The sequence below is a fragment of the Silene latifolia genome, chromosome 9, assembly GCF_048544455.1.
Source record: "Silene latifolia isolate original U9 population chromosome 9, ASM4854445v1, whole genome shotgun sequence".
NCBI classification, from domain to species: Eukaryota; Viridiplantae; Streptophyta; class Magnoliopsida; order Caryophyllales; family Caryophyllaceae; genus Silene; species Silene latifolia.
The window spans coordinates 24,470,932-24,494,458 of record NC_133534.1 but is presented as its reverse complement, the minus strand read 5'-3'; the positions used below and the strand labels follow the sequence as shown (position 1 = coordinate 24,494,458).

Sequence of the window (23,527 nt, the reverse complement as noted above, 5' to 3'; positions counted from 1 at the left end):
TAGTAAAATAAAATACGGAGTATTACAGGATTAGTGTGGTCTCTGGTTGTTGCCCTGTTGATGTTCGGAGGACCTAGTAGGATGACTCTGTGGTTGGAAAATTGAGTGAACCTTTCTCGATGGACCGATCTTCCCAATTCCGATCTCCGACAATTGTCATTCTTGTTATTCTGGCTTGTTCCGTTGTGCTCGCCTTTATGGAACTCATTTGACCTCTTTCTATAACATTTGAAAATGATTTCTCACTCTCTTTCAACCCTAGTGTTTGATTGGATACCTAAGCTATTTCTCGTTTTGTGTAATGATTCCTTTTTCTTACTCTTTTTCCGCGTTACTAAGCTGTATTTAATCATAATTAGTAAAGATATTATTCTTATTATAGAACTTTGTACTAAAATTTTGAAAATGCTTTTATGATTTTAATGGCTTTAACATTAATGAGTGTTTAATCTCGTTGTTGGAGACGTCCCAATAATGGGTTTTCTCATTTATTGGTGTAGAAATATTTTTATATCTTGATATGAATATGGATGTTCTTGTCTGATCAACAAGAGTATCACCGTTTCATTGAAAAGATACCTATATTTTCTTATAACTATAATTTCTCCTTCTAAGTTTCGAGGGCGAAACTTTTTAAAAGGAGGGGTGATTGTAATGCTCCGTAATTTCGGACCGTTAATATATTTCGAAAATAATTTATTAATCAAATAAAATTTGATATTTAAGTATTTAAAGTAAAAATAATTCAAAGAAATATAATTTTATTATATTTTGAAGAAAAGTATTTATTTTGATAGTTTCGAAATGTTTAAAAATAGTTTAAACCGTGTAAAACTTTTTATTTCGAAATAAGGGCGTATCGGGGGGAAAATGACAATTCTTTTGAACATTGGGTAAACGAATTTGGAAATGGGTCGTATGAGTATTCAATTTTCTTGTAATCTCGTGTTTAAGAACTTTGGTCTTGTCGGAATTTGCTTTTGACCTACGGTTTTAATTTTTATCGAAACGAGTCAAAACCGACTCGAAAAATCCCGACTCAAACCCGCTCTTTCCTTTCTTTCTCTCCTTTCCCGCGGACCACACCCCCTTCCCCTTCATTTTTTCTGATTTTTCTGTCCATCATCATCTCCATCGTCATTCTATCATAATCATCAACCAAAACACCATTTTCATCATAATTTCTTCGTTACTAGTCCGTTTTTCGCAAAATTTATATTTCCGGAATCCCCTCGACGAGATCTACAACCTAGTATGTTTTAATTTTAATTTTCTTGAAGTTGTTTTAAGATGAATTTTCGGAAATTCGGTATTTATACTTAATTATTGTGTTTTTATTGTTTATTTAGGTGAAGAATTGGAAGACGAGTTTGGGGACTCGTATATTGTCGAGGATAGCGGCTAGTTGTTGTTAGGGTTTGGGTTTTGAGGTGCTAATTGCTCATTTTCTAGCTTAAGGTAACATATTTCGAGTTACTCGACGAAAGATCGTCACATGCTTTGTTGTTTTTGTATGTTTGGTGATTTTTGTTTGAGTAGTAGTTTTCACATGTTAAAATTTGTTCCATGCATGCTTAATTTATGCCTTTTGTTAGTTTAAATTAACAAAGTTGAATTGGGAATGATTAATTAGTGTTCAGACGGTCTTTTACTAAACAAAAATGGAAAAATGGTGGTGTAGGGGTGACGGCCAAGAAATGGCAGCGAGCCCACGGCAGCCCACGGCCGCCTTGGGTTGGCCCGGGTTGGTTCGTGCTTGTTTCGCGGTTTTTCGTACAATATTGGTCATTTCGGGTTAATTAATGTTAGAGTTGTATAAGTCACATATGGGTACACTTTTAAATTGAACCATACAAGTAGTAGAAATTATTCTTATATTGGTAGTTAGCATGTGTTAGTATAGGTTATAAAATGAAATGGTAATAAAATGGCTTAAAATGAATAATGTTAGTAGTATAGATAATGAGGTTGGTAAAATTTAGCTTATATTGATAGTTATCACACGTTAGGATAGTTTATAAGATGAAATTGTAATGATTAGGCTCAAGGTAAATTTTATAGCAATAATTGCCATGTTTTGATGATTGTGCCGAAAACTGAGCCTTAATCCCTTTGACTGATTCGATGTCAGTCAATTGAGTGATTGGTCAGCCGCAATTTAACCCGTACCTGTCGCAGGGCTGGGGTTGTGGGTAAAAATTCGGTTGGATGAAATGTTGAATGAATTAGATAGTCGGCCTTTTTCTTGTTTTAGGCCATTCATTATATTTTTATATCACATGTGTAATTAGTTGATTTAAGTAGCTTCTTATATTGTAGAAACGGCCCTAGATTCCCTGAAGCCTTTAATATGGTTAATATTGTTAGAATTGAAATTTGGTATTTAATAATTATTGAGGATATCTTGTTGGATTTGTATCTTTGAATAGACATTTATATAGCCTTTCACATGATAGAATGTTAGAATTTATGTTGGTAAGTAGGACTTTTTGCCCTCTTATGGTTAAGTGGGTGTCTTACTTGACTTGTGTGGTGAGTCTTGTGTGGTGTGGGCTAAAGTATTCAAGCTGGGACTAGCTGGGACTAGGTCCTAGGTGAGTATTTCGGCCTTCATCATAGATAGGTCTTTATAGTCTTTGACGAGTATATGTTCACTGCTTGATAGCCTTTGTGTTCCTGACTAGTGGATTTATATCCAAGTTGGGGCATGACCTCGTTACTTATTTTGATAGTAAGTGGTCAGCTTAAGTACTAGCCAACCCTTTGGTGGACTCCTTAGGGTACTCACTTTGTTTTAGAAAAATTGTGGGTCTTGGGTGCGGTGGTGTGTATCCGCATGTCTAGGTCTGCGCAGATTTTAGGCTAGGGTTGTGTTGTCTCTTGGCCATGTTTTATTAATATTAACCGCTGAGCCAAGATACCGGTTCGATTACCTTCCCTACCTCGTGGTATAGACTCGAGTTACAAAGTGACTATTGACCGTACTAAGAACTTATGCCTGTCTTTGATATATTGCCCTTTCTTGTATGGTGATTTTATGAACTGTAATAGGTGAGATGTAAGCCGATTCTGATTGATAAAGTTTGGATTACTATTTGAATTATATGATTCACATGATAGTTTAGTTTGGTCAGTTTAGGGGTCATAGGTTAGATTACATGATAATTACATGGTTTATCATATTGTTTACATGTTACATTACATGTTACATTAATTTTGACGATTCGTGGCTGGGAGGACTCGAAGTTACTCCCCACTGAATTGTGGCTTTCGTGTTTGTATAAAATGCGATTGACAGGTCGTTGATGCTTTGTTGGGGTCACAGACGAGCTAGTGAGCAAGGAACCTTGGACCTAGTTTTGGCTATTCTATTAGTAAACCTTTTACCTTTTGGTTTTGTATATAATTTGAAGGGACATATGTCTCCCTTTTCTATTTTTGGTTTGTATCATTCTATTTTCTTATTTAGCTATGGCATGTAAAGTAGTTCATTAGCATTGCAGGTTTTGGCACCCGCTTCTGGGAATGTTGGAAATGTTGTGATTGGTTTAGAAAAATTTTTGAAATTACAGGTTTTTGGCTAGTTGAACCAATTACAAACATATCCTACCAGTTTTTCTGTAGAATTTACGTAATTAGTTAAGGCTAGATTTAAGGGTGTTATATTATTGGTTCGGTGGTTGGGTTGTTGCTGTCGTGGGGCGCGAGGAGGCGGTTCATGGTGGTGAATTGGTGGTGGAGAGAAGGTCGGCTGGTGTGTGGTGTCGGGGTTGTGAGGGTGGCACAGTGCGGTTGTGGGCTGGTGGCGAGTGGGGGTTGGAAAGGGTGTCGGCGTCTTGTTGTTGTTGTCGGGTGCTAGGGGGTGGTGCGGGGTCGTGTGGGTTGGTGCGGGGTTGTGCGGGTGTGGTGTGGGGGTCGTGGGGGGAAGTTGTCGGTTGTGGGTGGTTGTGTGGGGGTGGTGGGGGGGGGCGGCTGACCGAGATGGAAGGGATGGAAGTTTTTTTGGTTTTTTTTGGTTTTGTTTTAGTTTGGGTTTTTTTTTTTATGAACTTGGTTTTTTTTTTTGTTTAGAAAGGGTGGGAGAAAATGAGAGAGAAAGAGTGAATGTGAGAAATGAGAGAGGATGAGTGAATGAGGAAGTGAGTTGGGAGATTAGAATGGTGGAAGAGTTGTACAAAATTAGGTAGAGTTATACACAATTAGGGAAGGAGACTAGAGAGGGAGAATTGTGACCCTTCAATGAGATGTAATCTCATCCCTCTATCCCTTCCATCCAAGGGCTCTTATAAGGACTTAGGGCCTTATATGGTATGAAGACCTTATAAGAACCCTTCTATATATATATATATATATATATATATATATATATATATATATATATATATATATATATATATATATATACATAAATTAAAAAAAATTACATTAATAAAAATGCAATTCTTATATTTTCATAGAGGATCCTATTCTCCTCTATCATATCCGTCCTCTCCTCCTTGGCTATTTGGAGGTTCCGTTCAGCAGTTGCTATATCGTCATATAGCTGCAACTGCTGCTGCTCCGTCAAGCCATCTTCTTTGGCGTCCTTCAGTACGGATCGAGCATCCGCAAGGTAGCTCCTGAAACTTTCCTCAATATGGAGCAACCGGCGGATGAAACTGTTGTTGTTCTCGATCATAGTAAGAGTCGTAAGGATGATATCATTCATTTTGTTGGAGTTTGGAGTTTGTTTTGAAAGATTAAGTAGGGTTAATTTATTTGGAGTTTGTTTTAGCAGTTATGATTTTGAGATGTATATATTAAGATAATGGAAATGTTAGTTGAGATAATGCATATATTTATACTAAGTAATGTGTGGGTTGAGTTGTTTTTTAATTAATATATATGTTAGGAAGTTGTGTCATAATCATCATCATATCTCTCAATGCTGCTTCAAATCTTATTACTAACCCTTCTCATTCCATATTGTCCGTTCATATGCACAGTGATGGCATTAATAATGCATGCATCGTAATTATAACGGACCGTAATTATGCATGCATCTAGTAATATTTAATTTAATTTTTTTTTATTTTTTAAGAACAAACAACAACGGTTATTTATAAAAAACCCGTTGTCTTTAGTTATAACAACGGTTTTGTATATTACAACCCGTTGTTATAACTTTCCCCCTAAAATTGAGTCACACTTTCCACAACGGGTTTTTATACTTAAAACCGTTGTTAATATTTTTAACAACGGTTTCCTTAAGAAAACCAACCGTTGTTAAAACCTTTTACAACGGACGCTTTAACAACGTCCGCTTTAAATCGTGGGACATTGCCACCGACTGTTGCCTCCTATGGGGTGAATGGAAATCCGTCGTTCGATGCAACGATGATGGACGTGTCATATCTCTATCATTCACTTGGAATGAAGATATCTATAAGATCCCTCCTTTCTTTGATCAACTTCCCGCCCTTGTCGAGCTCGCATTTTCTGTGCTCACTCTAACCGGTGCAATCCCACGCTACATTGGCAAACTTACCAATCTCACATCCTTGACCATATATATGACCAATCTGAGTCTTGGTCCGATCCCTAACTTCTTGAGCCGTCTTGTTAAATTGACAACCTTAGACCTTTCCGGTAACAAGTTCACCGGTCCAGTACCCAACTTCTTGGGTCGGTTTAAAGGGCTCACCTACCTTAGCCTCTCTAATAATAAACTCACCGGCCCAATACCCAAATCCTTGGGATACTTAACCCGACTTGACACCCTTGCCCTTCACACAAACAACCTGTCCGGTCCAATACCCGATTTTCTAGGCCAACGACTTAGTAATCTTTATGGCCTTGAATTATTTAACAACCAGTTTTCAGGCCGTATCCCAGCATCTCTAGGTTTACCTACTCGACTCACTTATATATATCTTTTTAACAATCAATTAACCGGACTAATCCCTAAATCTCTCGCAGGTGGCAGCATAGCCATATTTTGGCTCGGTAACAATAAACTAACCGGGGATGCCACATTTTTGATAGACAAAAACAACAAGGGTGTAAGCGAGGTAGACATAGGCAACAATCGGTTCAAGTTCGATCTTACGAATGTGGACTTAGCCCCAAGTTTATTCATCTTCAATATAAGCCATAATAACATATATGGGAGATTACCTAAATTGTTCTATCGATTAAAAGATTCTTTTGAAAACTACGTTGATATCACTTACAATGAACTATGTGGTCCAATCCCAAATGGTCGACATCTCAAACAGGTTAACCCGGTTTTTTTCTCCCATAACAAGTGTCTATGTGGTGGTCCATTACGTGCTTGCAAATAGTTGCAAAGCTTTGAATCAAAATTGTTGGTTAAATTTCGTTTACCTTCATCTTGCTTTAGAATTTTCAATTTCTTTTGATTTTTATTGTTTTTATCATTTTTCTTTGCTTTGGGTATTGTAATCATATCGTACGGATGAAGTGTTGACTTTACATGGTTGACTAAGTTAAAACGACTCTATGGAAAAACAACTCGACGTGCAAATAGTAAGTGATTATGGACATGTTAACTAAAATTTAGTTGGTAATTTGGTATTAAAGTTATAAAAGATGGTATTTATGACATTATATAAGAGCTAATACTTATGACCTGCGTTGGAATCACCTTAGTATTAAAATCGATCGTCCTTAAGACTCCCTTTAGACACAAAAAGTATAAAAAAAAATGTCGTTTGTGTAAGATAGTATAATACGATATAATGACCTGATTAATATTTATGAAATAGGATACAATATATAGTAGTAGAGTGTCTTAGAGATCACTCTAACAATCTTCCTAAATATCTTATAGAATACTATGATACCTCATAATATTCACCTAATCAATATATTATTCTAATATATCTCTAATACACCCACTCAGTCAAAGCGGTAGTGAACGAACACTTTGACTGGACCAAAATATATAGTTGATGATGCCATTGTCGTAGGGCTAAGTTGACGTTGTCGACGTTGGTGCCGGATGTGATGCCTTGCTTGTCTTGATCTTGCCATAGTAATAGCCACACATAATAATAACTAAGACTAATTGTGTGTGAGCGGCCGAAGCAACAACTCGTGAGACACACAACACTAAAACGTCAAGGTGTACGAGTGCCGTAGCAATTCGTGAAACACCGACTTAATAGAAAATAAATATGGTGCACGAGGGCCGAAGCAACTCGTGAAACACCGACTCAGCAGAAAATAAAAAATGGTGCACGAGGGCCCAAACAACTCGTGAAACACCGAACGGTTAGGGCCGAAGCAAACTCAACGGTACAATTAAAATAAAACAATACTACTCAACCAAAGACAAAAGCACACATCTGAGAGGCACTTCGATCCTGTGGAGGTGTGGTTGGCCGTGCGGGTCGAAACCGGCGGAGTCATACCACCCGACCCGTTAGGCAGGGGTGGTTGCTAGGGCAAACCTGTGGCGGACAAGGAGAAGGCAATAGCGGAATGCGGTGGAGGTTTAGAACGGTGGCGGTTGTCGAAGCAACATGGCAAAGAGGGTTGTTTTATCAACTCTGGATAGCGGCAAGTGTGATGACGGTGGCGGCGTGAACACAATCAACTCAGCGGCATCGGCGGAGGCACACCAACTTAAAGAGCGGAGGAGGGTAGAGAAATTTATTCCTAAATATCTTTAGAATATTATGATACCTCATAATATTCACCTAATCAATATATTATTCTAATGTATCTCTAATAGTTTGCTCTTTACTTGCTTCATTAGGCAAGTTAGGATCGTCAGTTCCAAATTACTGTCGTTCTTAATGCAACATATCAAATTGCAAAACAGAAAGAGTACCAATATATCTAAGCTGACGTGACTACGGATTAAGTGTAAACCCTAACAGTTGAACCGATCACTTAGTCCTGTGCATGCTATATCCCAATTTGAAATGTTGAATGGTATAAAATTATTTCTAGGCCTCCAACCATCGTCGTCGTAAGATTATATAGCTAAGTTGGTTTCATGATAAATATAATATCAGTCATGAGAGCCGATTACTTAAGTGATATTAGAGTCATTGTGACGAAAAGGTCACGAGTTCAAATCTTATCATCCCTCATATCTTAGCAGTGGGGATAAGGCCTTCGTCATGTAAGGGGACATGTTAGAGTATAACTCATTTCTATATCTCCAACCATCACCTTAAAGTATTAGTTGAGTTGATTTCATGGCAAGATCTAACAATAATGCAAATGGTTAATAAGGTAAAGAAAAAATAATACTCCCATGTTCGGGTCATTTGTTTGCATATATTTTTGTTTCCATTTTGGCATGTCAATTGTTTGCCTTTTTATTTTGGAAATGCCTTTGATAGATAATTGGATCCTCCATACTTGGTCCACCTGTCATCTAATAAATATCCTCTTACCCTTTTTTTAGTATTTGTGTCAAAATTAAAGGTAAATAAAAGATCGAAACGGAGGAAATAATTTAAAATAGGTATAAAATAGAAATAGAGAAGAAATGAAATGGATCTAAGCCTCATCTAATATTGATATCGCTTGCCATAACTTTAGATAGTCTACAAAGACTTTCCTTGAAATGAGTGAGCCTCGTTGAAGCTTAATTGTACCACTTAAAGACCTGCCTTGGACGAGCCTTCCTTTATTTTAGTTTATTATCAAGTGGCACCCATTTATGTATAAAGTCATAGCATCTAGTCTAACTCCACACTGACTAAATCGTTCTCAAAAAAATGCACAAAATGAGTCAACCTAATTCGCACATCCACTTAATTGTGTTACTCCCTTTGCTCCTAATTTCACATTTTGTCAATCTCTCGTACTCTCAGAAATTTGATTTCCTAGATGTGTGCAATGCCGATGACAAACAAGTCCTCCTTCGCATCAAAGCATACTTAGGCAACCCTCCTTCCCTCAAATCGTGGGATCTCGCCAACGATTGTGGAGGTCCATGGGAAGTATGGCATGGGGTCAAATGCGATGGAGAGGGCCGTATAAGTTCATTACTATTTTTTGGACTTCAAGATATCTATAGGATATCGCCTTTCCTAGACGAACTTCCCGCTCTTCGAGGGCTTGGTTTTGTTTATATGACCAACCTTTTCGGTCCAATCCCGTACTATATTGGCAAACTCACTAACCTCTCTTCCTTAACCATAGCTATGACCAATATAAGTGGCCCGATCCCTAGCTTCTTGGGCCGCCTCACTAACTTAGGAAACCTAGACCTCTCCTCCAACAAGTTCTCGGGTCCAATACCCAATTTCCTACGCCGACTAAATAGTGTAACCACCCTCGATCTCTCTAACAATAAAATCACCGGTCCTCTACCCATATCCTTAGGTAAATTAACCCAACTTGGGTTCCTTACTCTTCACACTAACTACTTATCCGGCCCAATACCAGATTTCATAGGCCAACGACTTGTTAATCTCACAACGCTTATCCTACACAACAACCGATTTTTAAGGCCCAATCCCGTCATCTCTAGGCTTGATCACTCAACTCTCATGGTTATCCCTCTTGAACAATCAATTAACTGGACCCGTTCCTAGATCTCTTGGGGGCGGCAACATAATTGTTATTAGGCTCGGTAACAATAAACTAACCGGTGACGCCACATTTTTAATAGACAAAAGCAATAACGATGTAATTGAGGTGGACATAAGTAACAATCAATTCAAGTTCGATATGACAAATGTGGATTTAGCTCCACGACTATACGCCATGAATATAAGCCACAATATGATATACGGGAGACTACCCAAATTGTTCTATCGAAAACGAGATTTTTTAGGAACGTACATTGATATCACTTATAATGAACTATGTGGTCCAATTCCTAACGGTCGACTGCTAAAACGGGTTGATCCAAACCTATTTGCTCATAACAAGTGCTTATGTGGTGGTCCGTTACCTGCATGCAAATAATTCTAAGGCTAGCAATAATTTAAACATAAATAATGTTAACTCAATTTAAGTAACCTTGTTCTTGTTTCCTGTTATTTTCAATATTTCTTTTGTATAATTATTTCTCCGTAATACTTGTAACTTGTAAGTGTATTGTGAAGTGTTGTTAACTTTACATGGTCGAACAGAGACACTCAATGTATAACTGGACTTAATAAAAAAAGGGTGGTCGATCCTCATTTATGGACAGATTTTACTCAATTATATACATGTTTTCCACAATTACCCCTCTCATATTTTTTTACCACTTTCACTAAAATTCACTTATCTCATTCCCCTTTCAAAAAGAACGTAACTCACAATCCCTTTCCTCACTAGTCCACGGCCTAGTGCCACCACCCTCCATCGTTCACGGGACCACCCATTGTCCATATGCCAGAGTACATGAAGATAATCTACCTACAAGCAGGATTGAAAATCCCAAAATCAAAGCCCAGGGGCACAGGGACAAGTCGAAATCATCGACATACAATTATGAAGCAGTACAAACTAAATCAACTTTCCTCTTGATGGGATATAAGATTAAGGATCAACTAATCCAAATACCCTACTGAAAGATAGAATTCCACCCAACAATGAACAAAAGTTGAAAGTACACAATCGTGAAATATTACTCTCCCCACTACCACCGTTCTGACGAACCCTAATTGAAAAACTTAAATCCTAATGTAGAAAATCAATATTGAATCACTTAATTCAAACAAAATTAATGTAATTTATTAATAAAATGAAGTAATTTATTGTTTAAAATGAGAATTGAGATCTATAATCAAAAATTTGGGGAGAAAATTGATTATGTTTTGATGAATGAGAGAAGAAAGGGTTTGGGGTAAGGGAAGGGTAAGGTATAAAAATATTATGAAAAAAAGTACATGAATGAGTAAAATGTGTACAGAACAACTATGTAAAAAAACCATTAATAAAGTTGATTGTTCATTTATACAAAAAAAATAAAAATAAAAAACTACCACCACTATATTTTTCCCAGCCAAACTACTCATACATCATTTACATTAAAAATTAATAATTCCTATAATAATTCCTAAATTGAACACTTTGTTAAAAAAAAAGTGAATTTAATTTTGTTTCCTCATCTTCAAAGGTTATATATTTTCAATATTTTCTAAGTTAAACTTAAGCAATCCCCCCTACTACTAAGAGAATAAAAATTATCTTAATTTTCCCTCCAAAAAGCATCTAGTTAAATTTGGTAATAAATAAAATTTTCTTTCATTACATTATTATCTTTTCAATGAATATATTCTTATAAATAAACTCTAATTTTTTAAATAAATTCATAATTATGATTTTTTCATTAAAATAAAATAAATTTGATATTAAACTATAAAGTATAAGTTGCTAAATTTTTCAGTAATGCAATAATTATTACTGTAGAGAATAACTTGACATATGCTTACTATTAGCTTCGTGACAACAAACATTCACTAAAAAAAATTCACAACTTACATAGTTTTCCATTTCAATTTTTTTTGTTTCATATCAAAATACAATGGAGTGAATTGATAAATATTAATGAGGTGCAAATTTAAAAATATAAATCCTCCTACTATATAGTAAGATAATACAACTTCTCTAAAGCTTTCCCTCCAAATTGCTCAAACTTATATATGGAAACAAATTAGATTTTCATTTATTAAACTAATTTTTCATTTAAAATAATCTATACATAAAAACCGTATCTTCTATCATTAACTTCATGACGAAAAAATATATTTTTTTAAATAATTTGATGTAAAAATATTTTCATAAAAACACAATTCATGTAATTATTCAATTCTTTTGATTAATTTTAATATTAATTATTTTTTATAAAAATTTCGTGCGATATAAATTTAACATCTATAAGTAATCCACTAAAAATTAAAAGGCCTATATTTACCGCGCATTTGCGCGGGACCTACACTAGTTAAAGCATTAAATGGTAATATGTAACTTGTGACTATTGATTGCTTTTGATGTTCTTAGTGTGCATTATCTAACCTTACAAAGTTACATGTACCATGCTATCATGCGCGTAAGAAAAATAAATAAGGGATATTCTACGGTATACCCTCGAGTTTTTTAATTTTCTATGTTATACCCCTATATTTTTGAAATTCTATGGTATACCCCTAAACTCTATACATTAGTCTATACAATGACCTTATTCATTGTCTTTGCTAGCCTAATTTCTTAATTGATCTATTACATCGTCAATTTAGCATTCCAATTACTCGATAACGCACTCATTTACTTATTAGTTGCCGAATTACCATTAACGCACCAAATAGTATATAAATTTAACTCAAATTCATCAAATCGCCATTATCATTTCTTGCTTCGTAACGAATGTTTTTAACAGTATTTTGCGCTTATTAAAAGTTATTTGTGATACTTCTCATATTGAATGGTGATATAACATTAATGAGTCAAAATAAAGGTCAAATTGCGGCTGTTTTATAGTGATAAAGTTAATGGAGATTTGAAGGAGGTTATTATGGAGAATATAAAAATTATCTTAATTTTCCCTCCAAAAAGCATCTAGTTAAATTTGGTAATAAATAAAATTTTCTTTCATTACATTATTATCTTTTCAATGAATATATTCTTATAAATAAACTCTAATTTTTTAAATAAATTCATAATTATGATTTTTTCATTAAAATAAAATAAATTTGATATTAAACTATAAAGTATAAGTTGCTAAATTTTTCAGTAATGCAATAATTATTACTGTAGAGAATAACTTGACATATGCTTACTATTAGCTTCGTGACAACAAACATTCACTAAAAAAAAATTCACAACTTACATAGTTTTCCATTTCAATTTTTTTTGTTTCATATCAAAATACAATGGAGTGAATTGATAAATATTAATGAGGTGCAAATTTAAAAATATAAATCCTCCTACTATATAGTAAGATAATACAACTTCTCTAAAGCTTTCCCTCCAAATTGCTCAAACTTATATATGGAAACAAATTAGATTTTCATTTATTAAACTAATTTTTCATTTAAAATAATCTATACATAAAAACCGTATCTTCTATCATTAACTTCATGACGAAAAAATATATTTTTTTAAATAATTTGATGTAAAAATATTTTCATAAAAACACAATTCATGTAATTATTCAATTCTTTTGATTAATTTTAATATTAATTATTTTTTATAAAAATTTCGTGCGATATAAATTTAACATCTATAAGTAATCCACTAAAAATTAAAAGGCCTATATTTACCATTTGCGCATTTGCGCTGACCTACACTAGTTAAAGCATTAAATGGTAATATGTAACTTGTGACTATTGATTGCTTTTGATGTTCTTAGTGTGCATTATCTAACCTTACAAAGTTACATGTACCATGCTATCATGCGCGTAAGAAAAATAAATAAGGGATATTCTACGGTATACCCTCGAGTTTTTTAATTTTCTATGTTATACCCCTATATTTTTGAAATTCTATGGTATACCTCTAAACTCTATACATTAGTCTATACAATGACCTTATTCATTGTCTTTGCTAGCCTAATTTCTTAATTGATCTATTACATCGTCAATTTAGCATTCCAATTACTCGATAACGCACTCATTTACTTATTAGTTGCCGAATTACCATTAACGCACCAAATAGTATATAAATTTAACTCAAATTCATCAAATCGCCATTATCATTTCTTGCTTCGTAACGAATGTTTTTAACAGTATTTTGCGCTTATTAAAAGTTATTTGTGATACTTCTCATATTGAATGGTGATATAACATTAATGAGTCAAAATAAAGGTCAAATTGCGGCTGTTTTATAGTGATAAAGTTAATGGAGATTTGAAGGAGGTTATTATGGAGAATTAGTAAGAAGTTTAGAGGTATACCATAGAATTTCAAAAATGTAGGTGTACAACATAGAAAACTGAAAAACACGGGGTATACCGTATAATATCCCAAAAAATAATTAAACAATAAGCCCATAATGACAATTATGTTTATTGTAACATACATAAGGAATTATTTAGATGTAAATTGACAATTGACTAATACGGTAAGAGCTCATTTTAAAAATCCCATCACTACTTTGGTCACGGCTCAATTGCGTACTTCTTAATTCTTTACATGTAAATTGACAATTGACTAATATGGTACCGTGCAAACGTGGTTTAACTAGGATACGTTACTGAAACCTTCCTGGAACAAGGCAGCCTTAATTTTTGTATTTATCATAAATGCACTCAACTTGTTTATAAACTTGATCATATCATCTACCAAATTAATCTTAGTATGCTCAATAATCGTTTCAAACAAAGAGCATCAAAACACCATACTCATTATGAGTCCACTCAATTCGTACAAGCACATACTTTTGTTACTCCCTTTCCTCCTAATTTCACATTTTGTCACTCTCTCAAACTCTCAAATTCCTGGTTTTCCAGGAATGTGCAATGCCGACGACATAAAAACGCTACTTCGCATTAAAATCCAATTGGGCAATCCTCCCTCCCTTAACTCGTGGGACATTGCCAACGAATGTTGCGTCCAGAGGGATGGATGGGATGCCGTTCAATGCAACTATGATGGACGCATTATATCTCTCTCATTCTATTGGAATGAAGATATCTATAAGATCCCGTCTTTCTTGGATCAACTTCCCGCCCTTGTCGGGCTTACTTTTTTTTCAGTTCCCAATCTAACCGGTCCAATCCCACGCTATATTGGCAAACTTACCAATCTCACATCCTTGACCTTTTCCACGACCAATTTGAGTGGCCCGATCCCTACTTTCTTAAGCCGTCTTGTTAAATTAGCCAACTTAGACCTCTACGATAACAAGTTTTCCGGTCCAGTACCCAACTTCTTGGGTCGGCTTAAGGGGCTCACCTTCCTTAGCCTCTCGAATAACAAACTCACTGGCCCAATACCCAAATCCTTGGGACACTTAACTCGTCTAGAAACCCTTGCCCTTCACACAAACAACTTATCCGGTCCAATACCCGATTTTCTAGGCCAACGGCTTAGTAATCTTAATGGCCTTGTTTTATATAACAACCAGTTTTCAGGCCGTATCCCAACATCTCTAGGTTTACTTACTCGACTCACTTACATATCTCTTTTTAACAATCAATTAACCGGACCAGTCCCTAGATCTCTCGCGGGTGGCCGCATAGCCATATTTAGGCTCGGTAACAATAAATTAACCGGGGATGCCACGTTTTTGATAGACAAAAGCAACAAGGGTGTAATCGAAGTAGACATAAGCAACAATCAGTTCAAGTTCGATCTTACGAATGTAGACTTAGCCCCACGTTTATTCACCTTCAATATAAGCCACAATAACATATATGGGAGATTACCCAAATTGTTCTATCGATTAAAAGATTATTTTGGAAAGTACGGAAAGTACGTCGATATCACTTACAATGAACTATGTGGTCCGATCCCAAATGGTCGACATCTCAAACGGGTTAATCCAATTTTCTTCAGTCATAACAAGTGTCTGTGTGGTGGTCCATTACCTGCTTGCAAATAACTGCAAATCTTAGCATCAAAATTGTTAGTTAAATTTCATTTACCTTGTTCTTGCTTTAGAATTTTCAATTTTCATTAATTTTTATAATGTTTTCATCATTTTCTTTGCTTTGGCTTTGCACGGTTGACTAAGGAAAAACGACTCAATGGATGGCCTATGTCTAATCAATTGCCCAAGACGGTGTTCATAACTTTGATTCAAACCTCATCAGCATTAAAATCACCGTGTGATTACAAGATCCTCTTTATTTTATTTCCTTTTAATTATCTGAATTTTATTTTTAAACGATCTAATAATGTAAGTGATTAATAAAGTAAAAGAAATTAATAATTTAAAATAGGTATAAAAAAAAATAGAGAGGATCCAAGTCTGGTGGATTCGTATATTCATATCGCTTGTCATATGATCTTTAGATAAGCTACAAAGATTTTTGTTTGTTATCAAGTGGCACGGCTGGCACCCCATTTGTGTATAAAGTCATAACATCTAGTCTCATTCTATATTGATTAAACGTTCTCAACAAGAAATGCACAAAATGAGTCAACCAGTTTCGCACATCCACTTAATAATGTTACTCCCTTTGCTCCTAATTTCACATTTTGTCAATCTCTCATACTCTCAAAATTTAGATGTCTGCAATGCCGACGACAAACACGTGCTCCTTCACATCAAAGCGTACTTAGGCAATCCTCCTTCCCTCAAATTATGGGATCTCGCCAACGATTGTGGTGATCCAGATGGAGCATGGCGTGGCGTCTACTGCGACGGATAGGGCCGCATAAGTGGTTTACTATTTGGGGGACTTCAAGATATCGATAGGATACGGCCTTTCTTGGACGAACTTCCAGCCCTTCGCGGGCTTAGTTTTATTTCTATGACCAACCTTTCCGCTCCAATCCCACACTACATTGGCAAACTCACCAACCTCTCGTCCTTGAGCATAGCTGTGACCAATATAAGTGGTCCAATCCCTAGCTTCTTGGGTCGCCTCACTAACTTGGGAAACCTAGACCTCTATTCCAACAAGTTCTCGGGTCCAATACCCAATTTCCTACGCCGGCTAACTGGTCTAACCTCCCTCGATCTCTCTGACAATAAACTCGCCGGTCCTCTACCCGTATTCTTAGGCAAATTAACCCAACTTGAGACCCTTTATATATCTTGCCTCTAACTACTTATCCGGCCCAATACCCGATTTCATAGGCCAACTAGGTAGAATCCCGTGCTTCGCACGGCCTGTTTTAATATTCAGTTAGTAAAAAACACTCAAATTTTTAATTAGAAGAGCAACTGAATACACAGAATTATTCTTGAGTCTTGATACATAAGTTAATTATTCTATTGCATTATAAAGATCCAATAGTCCTCCTTTTCATCTCATGCATCCCTTTTAGTTTTTGTTTAACTTACATGGCATCTCGATATAGTTATACACTTATACTCCCCTTTTTTATAATGTTTTTTTATTTTAATTTCATGTTGTTTTCAGAAGACATCATAAACGGAATTTCATACTGTTTTTAGAAGATAGTAAACATATTTTTAAGAATTTATACAAACTGTTTTTCTACAAAAACTACTTTCATGGATTTCTAGTAATAAATGTGGAGTAATATTTTACTGTATGTCATACTATAACCATTTATGCTCTTTTTACATAATTATGGTCAACTTCTGCTATTTACCAAACTATTCCAACTTATTCTGGTGAATCATGTACAAATCTTCTACAAAATAATTTTAGCCTCAACAAACCTAACAAACTTATGCATTCTTACAATTATTTGTATTCCCTTATCCTACTCCTACCTTATCTCTCTTTTAGAAAACTCAAAAACCCTAGAAAATTAACTCATCTTATGATTGTCTGTTCGGCATTCTGTTGAAAAAATACTATCAAAATGTGAAACTCGAATTGGCACTCGAGCAAAATGACCTGAAAATTCCAGAAGTTTTTGCTTAATTGGGGTTCAAACCCAAACTATTTAACAAAATAGAGCGGGTTTCAAACTATTTTTTTTTTTGGAAATTCTACCTATCTCGCTGTCTGGGATAGCGAGATACTACCGATGCCAAAAACAAAAACAAGCAGTATGCTACTTATTTTGGACATGTAAAGACTCGTTGTATGCGTTAGCGAGAAATGGCATTTTATTGATTCTCGCTATGTGGGACGGCGAGAAAATACGGGTCTAGTGATAAAATGAAGCACTCCCCCCATTACCCATTCATTAAACGTTAAAAAACAAAAAAAATCCCCAAATCACACCAAACCCTAAATAGTCGAAAATCCCTGCAAATCATTATAATTAATCCATCATTCATCTCTTCAATCACAGTATAAGAGGTAAACAAGTTTCATTCTTGTTATTAAAATCCTACTCATTGCAATTAGATTATATGTATTTTCTCCCTTTTGCATATTAGAGTAAATTTTCGGTCTATACATTAGATTTGTTAGCTGTTTTTAGTTTTAAAATTGTTTTACTTACTTCCTTTGTTTTGAAAAAATTAAAATGGAGAAAATCAATTACCCTTTGTGTTGTTATTGTAATGGTGAGATAATGATTGAAGGAGAAAATGTAGGTTATAAGGATGGAGAACAATTTTTTGTGTTTGTTAGTAGCAATCAAAGTTTTAATGAAGTTTGTTCTTTAATATGTGATGAATTAGAGGTTGATAGTAGTGAATTTGCCTTGAAAATTAAGATGAAGTATCCTACTGTGAAAGGGTATAAGTTGTTGTCTTTAGATAATGCTCGAGGTTTAAGGGCGTTATGGGCTAGTGTTTATCATTCAAATGCGGCCTCTATGGATTTGTATATTGAGGTTACACCAATTCAACCATCTAATGTAATTCCTAATCCTTTCTCCACTGAAAGTAATTTAACCTTTTCAAACATGTTAAGTCAAGTAATGAGGGGAGAGGATTTTATGTTTTGTGTCTCTTTATCGGCGAATAGTGTTGATCAATATCAATTTGATGGAAATGTTAATGGGGATGAGTTTGAAGAGAATGAGGATGATATCTTGGTAAATGAGGTGGATGAAGATGATGATGATGATGATGGTGAAGATCTTGTTACACCTTCCGCTCCTAGTGGGGAGTTTACTAGGCTTCATGCTATTAACGAGCAATTTGTTAATAGTTGGATAGACGGGGTCTATGCTGAATTTGTAAATGGTGGAGAATTTTGTGTAGGCCAAAGATTTAACACCAAACTTGTTTTATCACAATTTGTAATACTTCTGTGGATTTGCATAATGTTAGCAGACAAGGGAATTGTACAACGAATTTTGCCCACCTACATAGAATGTACATAAGGCAATGGGACAACCGTATGCTAAAAACGGTTCAAGGGGGAGCCCAATACTCCGGGGTAATGAGCCGGGACAATTAGAGGTGGCAATCGGGTCACTCGGGTCGGTTACGGGTCGGGTTAAAGCGGGTCAGGTCATATCGGGTTCGGGTTATGTCGGGTCAGTGACGGGTTCGGGTCGGGTCGGTTCATGTCGGGTCGTTTTCGGGTCGGGTCATCAACGGGTGGCAAGTTGGGTCGGGTCAGTGTCGGGTCAGGTTATCAGCATATATTTTATCTTATAAATTTCGTTTTGGATGGTAATTTTATGTTTAAATAATAGGTAGGTGTACTAATTGTAGTTTTAAGTGAAAATAATTAAGATGAATGTCAATTTGGTGTTATTTAAACCATTATTAAGCTAGTTCATTATCGGGTCATCTATCGGGTTGAGAAAATATCGGGTCACAGGTCGGTTCAGGTCGGGTTCGGGTTGGAGAAAATAAGGCTATTATCAGTTATCAGGTCGGTTCGGGGCGGGTCGGTTCGGTTTCGGTTCACCCAATTTTCGGGTTGTATCAGGTTGGGTTTCGGGCGGGTCGGGTCGGGTCAGCTTTTGCCAGCTCTAGGGACAATGAGTACTATGAATGGTACATCCCTATCACTCGTCAACGCATTGCTCCACATAGTAACCAAGTCTATGACGACTACGAGGATCATCACTACTACTACCCTACCGCCGCCGATTATCAAACACTAGTAAGTCGTTTTAAGTTACTTAGCTTTAAATCAATTTTACTTATTTAACTTTATCATGTAACTTTTTAATGATGTTGATTTGCATAATATAGACCGAGAGCAACGTATACAACTACAACACAATGACAACAATGCTTGAGAATATGTTGGACGATGGCCCTTTGAGCTATTGTACATTGATTGAAAAAATGCGTAATATGTCACTTAACGCCTTGCGCACTACCAATCAAGGGCATCTTGTCAACTATGAAGAGCCAAGACCTCCATCCCCTCCACGATACAACTTCCGCCATTTAGAGCACCGTCTCCAATTTCCACCAAGCCAAGAGAGTGAAGAAGGCGCATCATCTTCAAGGCCAAGAAAAAAAGGGAAAAGTCGTCAAGAATAGAAATTATGTGATATACATGGTTGTGTTTAGTTTGGTTTAATTTTAGGATACTTATCTTGTATGAAATTCAAACTTATTTATATAATGAAACGGTTGTGAATTTCAAACTCATTCATGTGATCAACGTTAGTTGCCGCTGGATTGATGATTACCTACAGGTTTAGGTAATTAATTATAGTGGAGCTTAATGCATGCTCCTGGAAGTTGTCGTTTGAACTTTTTTTTTTAACCCCTCTAATGTCTCGCCATGCTGAACAGCGAGAAAGGGAATTAATACATGAAGTGCACAAGGTCAGAATAGTTGTAAGTTATGGCAGTCACTATCTCGTCGTCCCACATAGCGAGAATCAACTTGTAACCAAAAAAAAAACATAGCGAGAATCAACTAAATGCCATTTCTCGCTAACGCATACAACGAGCCTTTACATGTCCAAAATAAGTAGCATACTGTTTGTTTTTGTTTTTGGCATCGGTAGTATCTCGCTGTCCCAGACAGCGAGATATGTAGAATTTCCAAAAAAAAAAAGGGAAAACGCGAAAATAGTGACGTGGACCCATTTTTGGCAAATAGTTTGAAACCCGCCCTATTTTGTTAAATAGTTTGGGTTTGAACCCCAATTAAGCAAAAACTTCAAAATTCCATTGGGTGAGTCACGGAAAATGTCGGCTCTTTTCATGACGATTCATTCCCGGTTAATAAACCCCGAGAAGTTAATGATGGCATGTCATCCTCATCATAAAACCCCAACTATAAGTGACATTTCTACACTGCTTTAAGAGAGGAGAAATTTACTCAAACCAAAACACCTCGCAATTTGTGTAGAGAACCTTCGGCAATATAATATTACTATTTTTTTCGGATATCTCAAGACCTCAAAGTTAAACCATATACGTATAATAATATGGAGTGTAGTTCTTTCGGGGACATCTGATAAATATATGGAGTGTAGTAGTAATTAACCACAAATTAACCAAAAGCAATTAAATTAGATAGCCGTTAAAAAACGAAGAATAAATAATTTAAGACCTTACATTTGAATGCATTGTTGAACAAAACTCACAATTAAGATTTTAAGACCAAATTAATGTTAATGCTTTCAAGTGCAAGTCAATGACAATAGTGTATTAATAATTGATATTGATAATGGATTAAAGTAAAGATTATTTACCAATATATATATATTTGACCAAGCTTGAAAACACTCCACTTAATGAAGACATTATACAGAAAGATGGGAGTAGTTTTTAAATAATACTCATTTTTTGTGTTAAAATGCACAACAATTCTCGCCAGGCCACCATTCTATACCTCCTTCACGGCTTCACGCACATGCATGCTCTATCAAATTTCCTTCCCAATCACGGAAGTTGCTCACACAGACCCATAACCACATTTACTCGATCTCTTCTGATGTTCGCCGGTTGGTTTATGAATAGAATAATGTTTGTGTTTTCAAAGTATCCGTACCATGCAAGAGATGCATAGAAGAGAAAAAAACTAAATAAGAGGAGGTTGTACAATGCAGTTCCGATGTACTTAATTTGTACTTATTCGCATTGAAAGCTTTCTCAATATGGATACTTTGAGCTTTAACCTTCTAGTCATCATTATGGATTTACATTCAACATATTCATGGTATCATACATGTGAACATAACTATGGCTAGTTTCTCGTTTTCTTTTTTTTTTTTTGCAGATTGTCTATGAAAATGAAAAAAAGGTTTAGAAGTGTGATATCGTGAGAAGAAAAAACTTGTATTTATAGTGTGTGAATTTGTTTCAAAGGGCTTTGAATAGGTATGAATGTGATAGATCATTGATAGTTTGATACCATGAATGTGTTAATTAACATGGGAACACAACCATTCCTTTTAGTCTTTTACATTGAGTATGCATCTTGGAAATACGATTGTAATTATCTTCTCTATAATTTAAATTTAATTTCTATTCTCTTGGAAATGTTACATTCAATTCACGTATGAATGTAAAACATTCAAGTAAGTTTCTCTTTATTAAAAAAATTGACACGTGTTAAATCCACATTTTCTCAACCCAGCTTTATATATAGACACTACCAATACATATCAAAATATTGCAATTAATATAACGGAAATTATACTCTATTGAAAGCAATTTTTAAAATAAACGTAATGATTTACATTTTAGAATTTTTATCCAAATATTTTTTTTAATAAATTTAGAATCAAATAACAATACTTATTTAATATAATTAATAAATACCGTAATATTTATTAAACTATAATTAATAATTTGTTGAGATTGCAGTATTCATTATGTTCATACTTAAGGATTAGTTGAAATAAATGACGATAATTAAGGTTGAAACGCCACGTGGCGCATCCACAGCGTTTCAACCCGCTTTTATATATATATATATATATATATATATATATATATATATATATATATATATATATATATATATATATATATATATATATAGAGTTAGGATCATGAGAGTCTAGCTTCTTAGGGTGAGTCCGTCCTACCAATCTAAGCCATCCGATCATACTTCATCAATGGCTCAGATTTGATGCGCCTAAAGTAAGGGTAGATTTGTAATTTGCTTATGCCATATAAAATCCCTTTTGTTCTTCTGTCATCGTCATTTTCATCCCTATTTCATATTCTCTTATTTTTCTCTGTCTACTTTTTCTCTCTCATATCAAAACAAAGTTGTGAAGGGAAACTTCGAACGACGATTTCTATGGCTATGCAAATCTCGGAAATTATTTGATGCTCACAAGTCACAACAGATCAAGTTGTTGTTGCTCTTGGATAAGGTTTGTCACTATCATTTATGAACAAATCCGTAACCCTAAATTACGATTTACTCTTGATTTGTTATTCATCAAGATTAAATTGCTGATTTCTTAAAAAAAAAATAAAAATTCGAATGCATCTATGGTTAATTGTCGTTTCAATTGCAGATTTTTGATTCTTCTCTTCGTTTTCTTCATTCAAGCATGCTCAAATTTTCAATCGACTTCTTTCCGTTCATTGTTATGGTAAGTTTTCTCATAATTTTCTTCAGAATTTTGTTATTTGCAATTCGAATATTCTTTTCAACTAGTGTAAATTTTCATTTCAATTCAGGTATTTTCTACACGTTTTTTACAATCTTTATTCATCTTTAAATTTCGTTTTATCGAATCAAGCTTTTAATTGTACTTTTTAAATCGTTGGAATATTAATTGTTTTTTCATCGATTCAAGCTTTTAATCACTACGTTTTTGTTTTTCAGGTCTCTGTTTTTGATGTCCACAGTTACTTCTACTCTATCGCACCAGGTTTCGATTGAAGATGACATTTATCCAGGTTTTTATATCATTTCGATTGAAGATGAACTATAGGTTTGTTATTCTAATGCTATAGATGTGTTACTTTAATGCTAAAGATGTGTTACTCTAATGCCATAGGCGTGTTACTATAACTGTATAGTATAGTTATGTTTGTTGTACGTGTGTTACTATAATGCTATAGGTGTGTTACTCTAATGTTATAGGTGTGTTACTATAATAGTATAGTTATGTTGTTGTAAGTGTGTTACTCTAATGTT

At 34.9% G+C, this 23,527-nt stretch overlaps 2 protein-coding genes and 1 long non-coding RNA gene across 3 annotated transcripts; all 3 read left to right on the top strand.

Annotated features, from left to right (window-relative positions):
• The first annotated feature begins 1,129 nt into the window (after positions 1 to 1,129).
• On the top strand, positions 1,130 to 3,526 carry LOC141602523 (uncharacterized). The gene is made up of 3 exons (XR_012524501.1): positions 1,130 to 1,252; positions 1,350 to 1,458; positions 3,299 to 3,526. It is a non-coding gene; the product is annotated as an uncharacterized LOC141602523 (long non-coding RNA).
• A 5,221-nt stretch (positions 3,527 to 8,747) lies between these two features.
• On the top strand, positions 8,748 to 9,936 carry LOC141600732 (polygalacturonase inhibitor 2-like). Its single transcript, XM_074420978.1, has 2 exons — positions 8,748 to 9,348; positions 9,497 to 9,936. The coding sequence occupies exons 1-2, from the start codon at positions 8,748 to 8,750 to the stop codon at positions 9,934 to 9,936; spliced, it is 1,041 nt and encodes a 346-aa protein (XP_074277079.1).
• A 4,328-nt stretch (positions 9,937 to 14,264) lies between these two features.
• Positions 14,265 to 15,718, top strand: LOC141602522 (polygalacturonase inhibitor-like). The gene has a single exon (XM_074422766.1). It carries the CDS (start codon positions 14,305 to 14,307, stop codon positions 15,499 to 15,501), a length of 1,197 nt encoding a protein of 398 aa, XP_074278867.1. The 5' UTR covers positions 14,265 to 14,304; the 3' UTR covers positions 15,502 to 15,718.
• Positions 15,719 to 23,527: the final 7,809 nt, after the last annotated feature.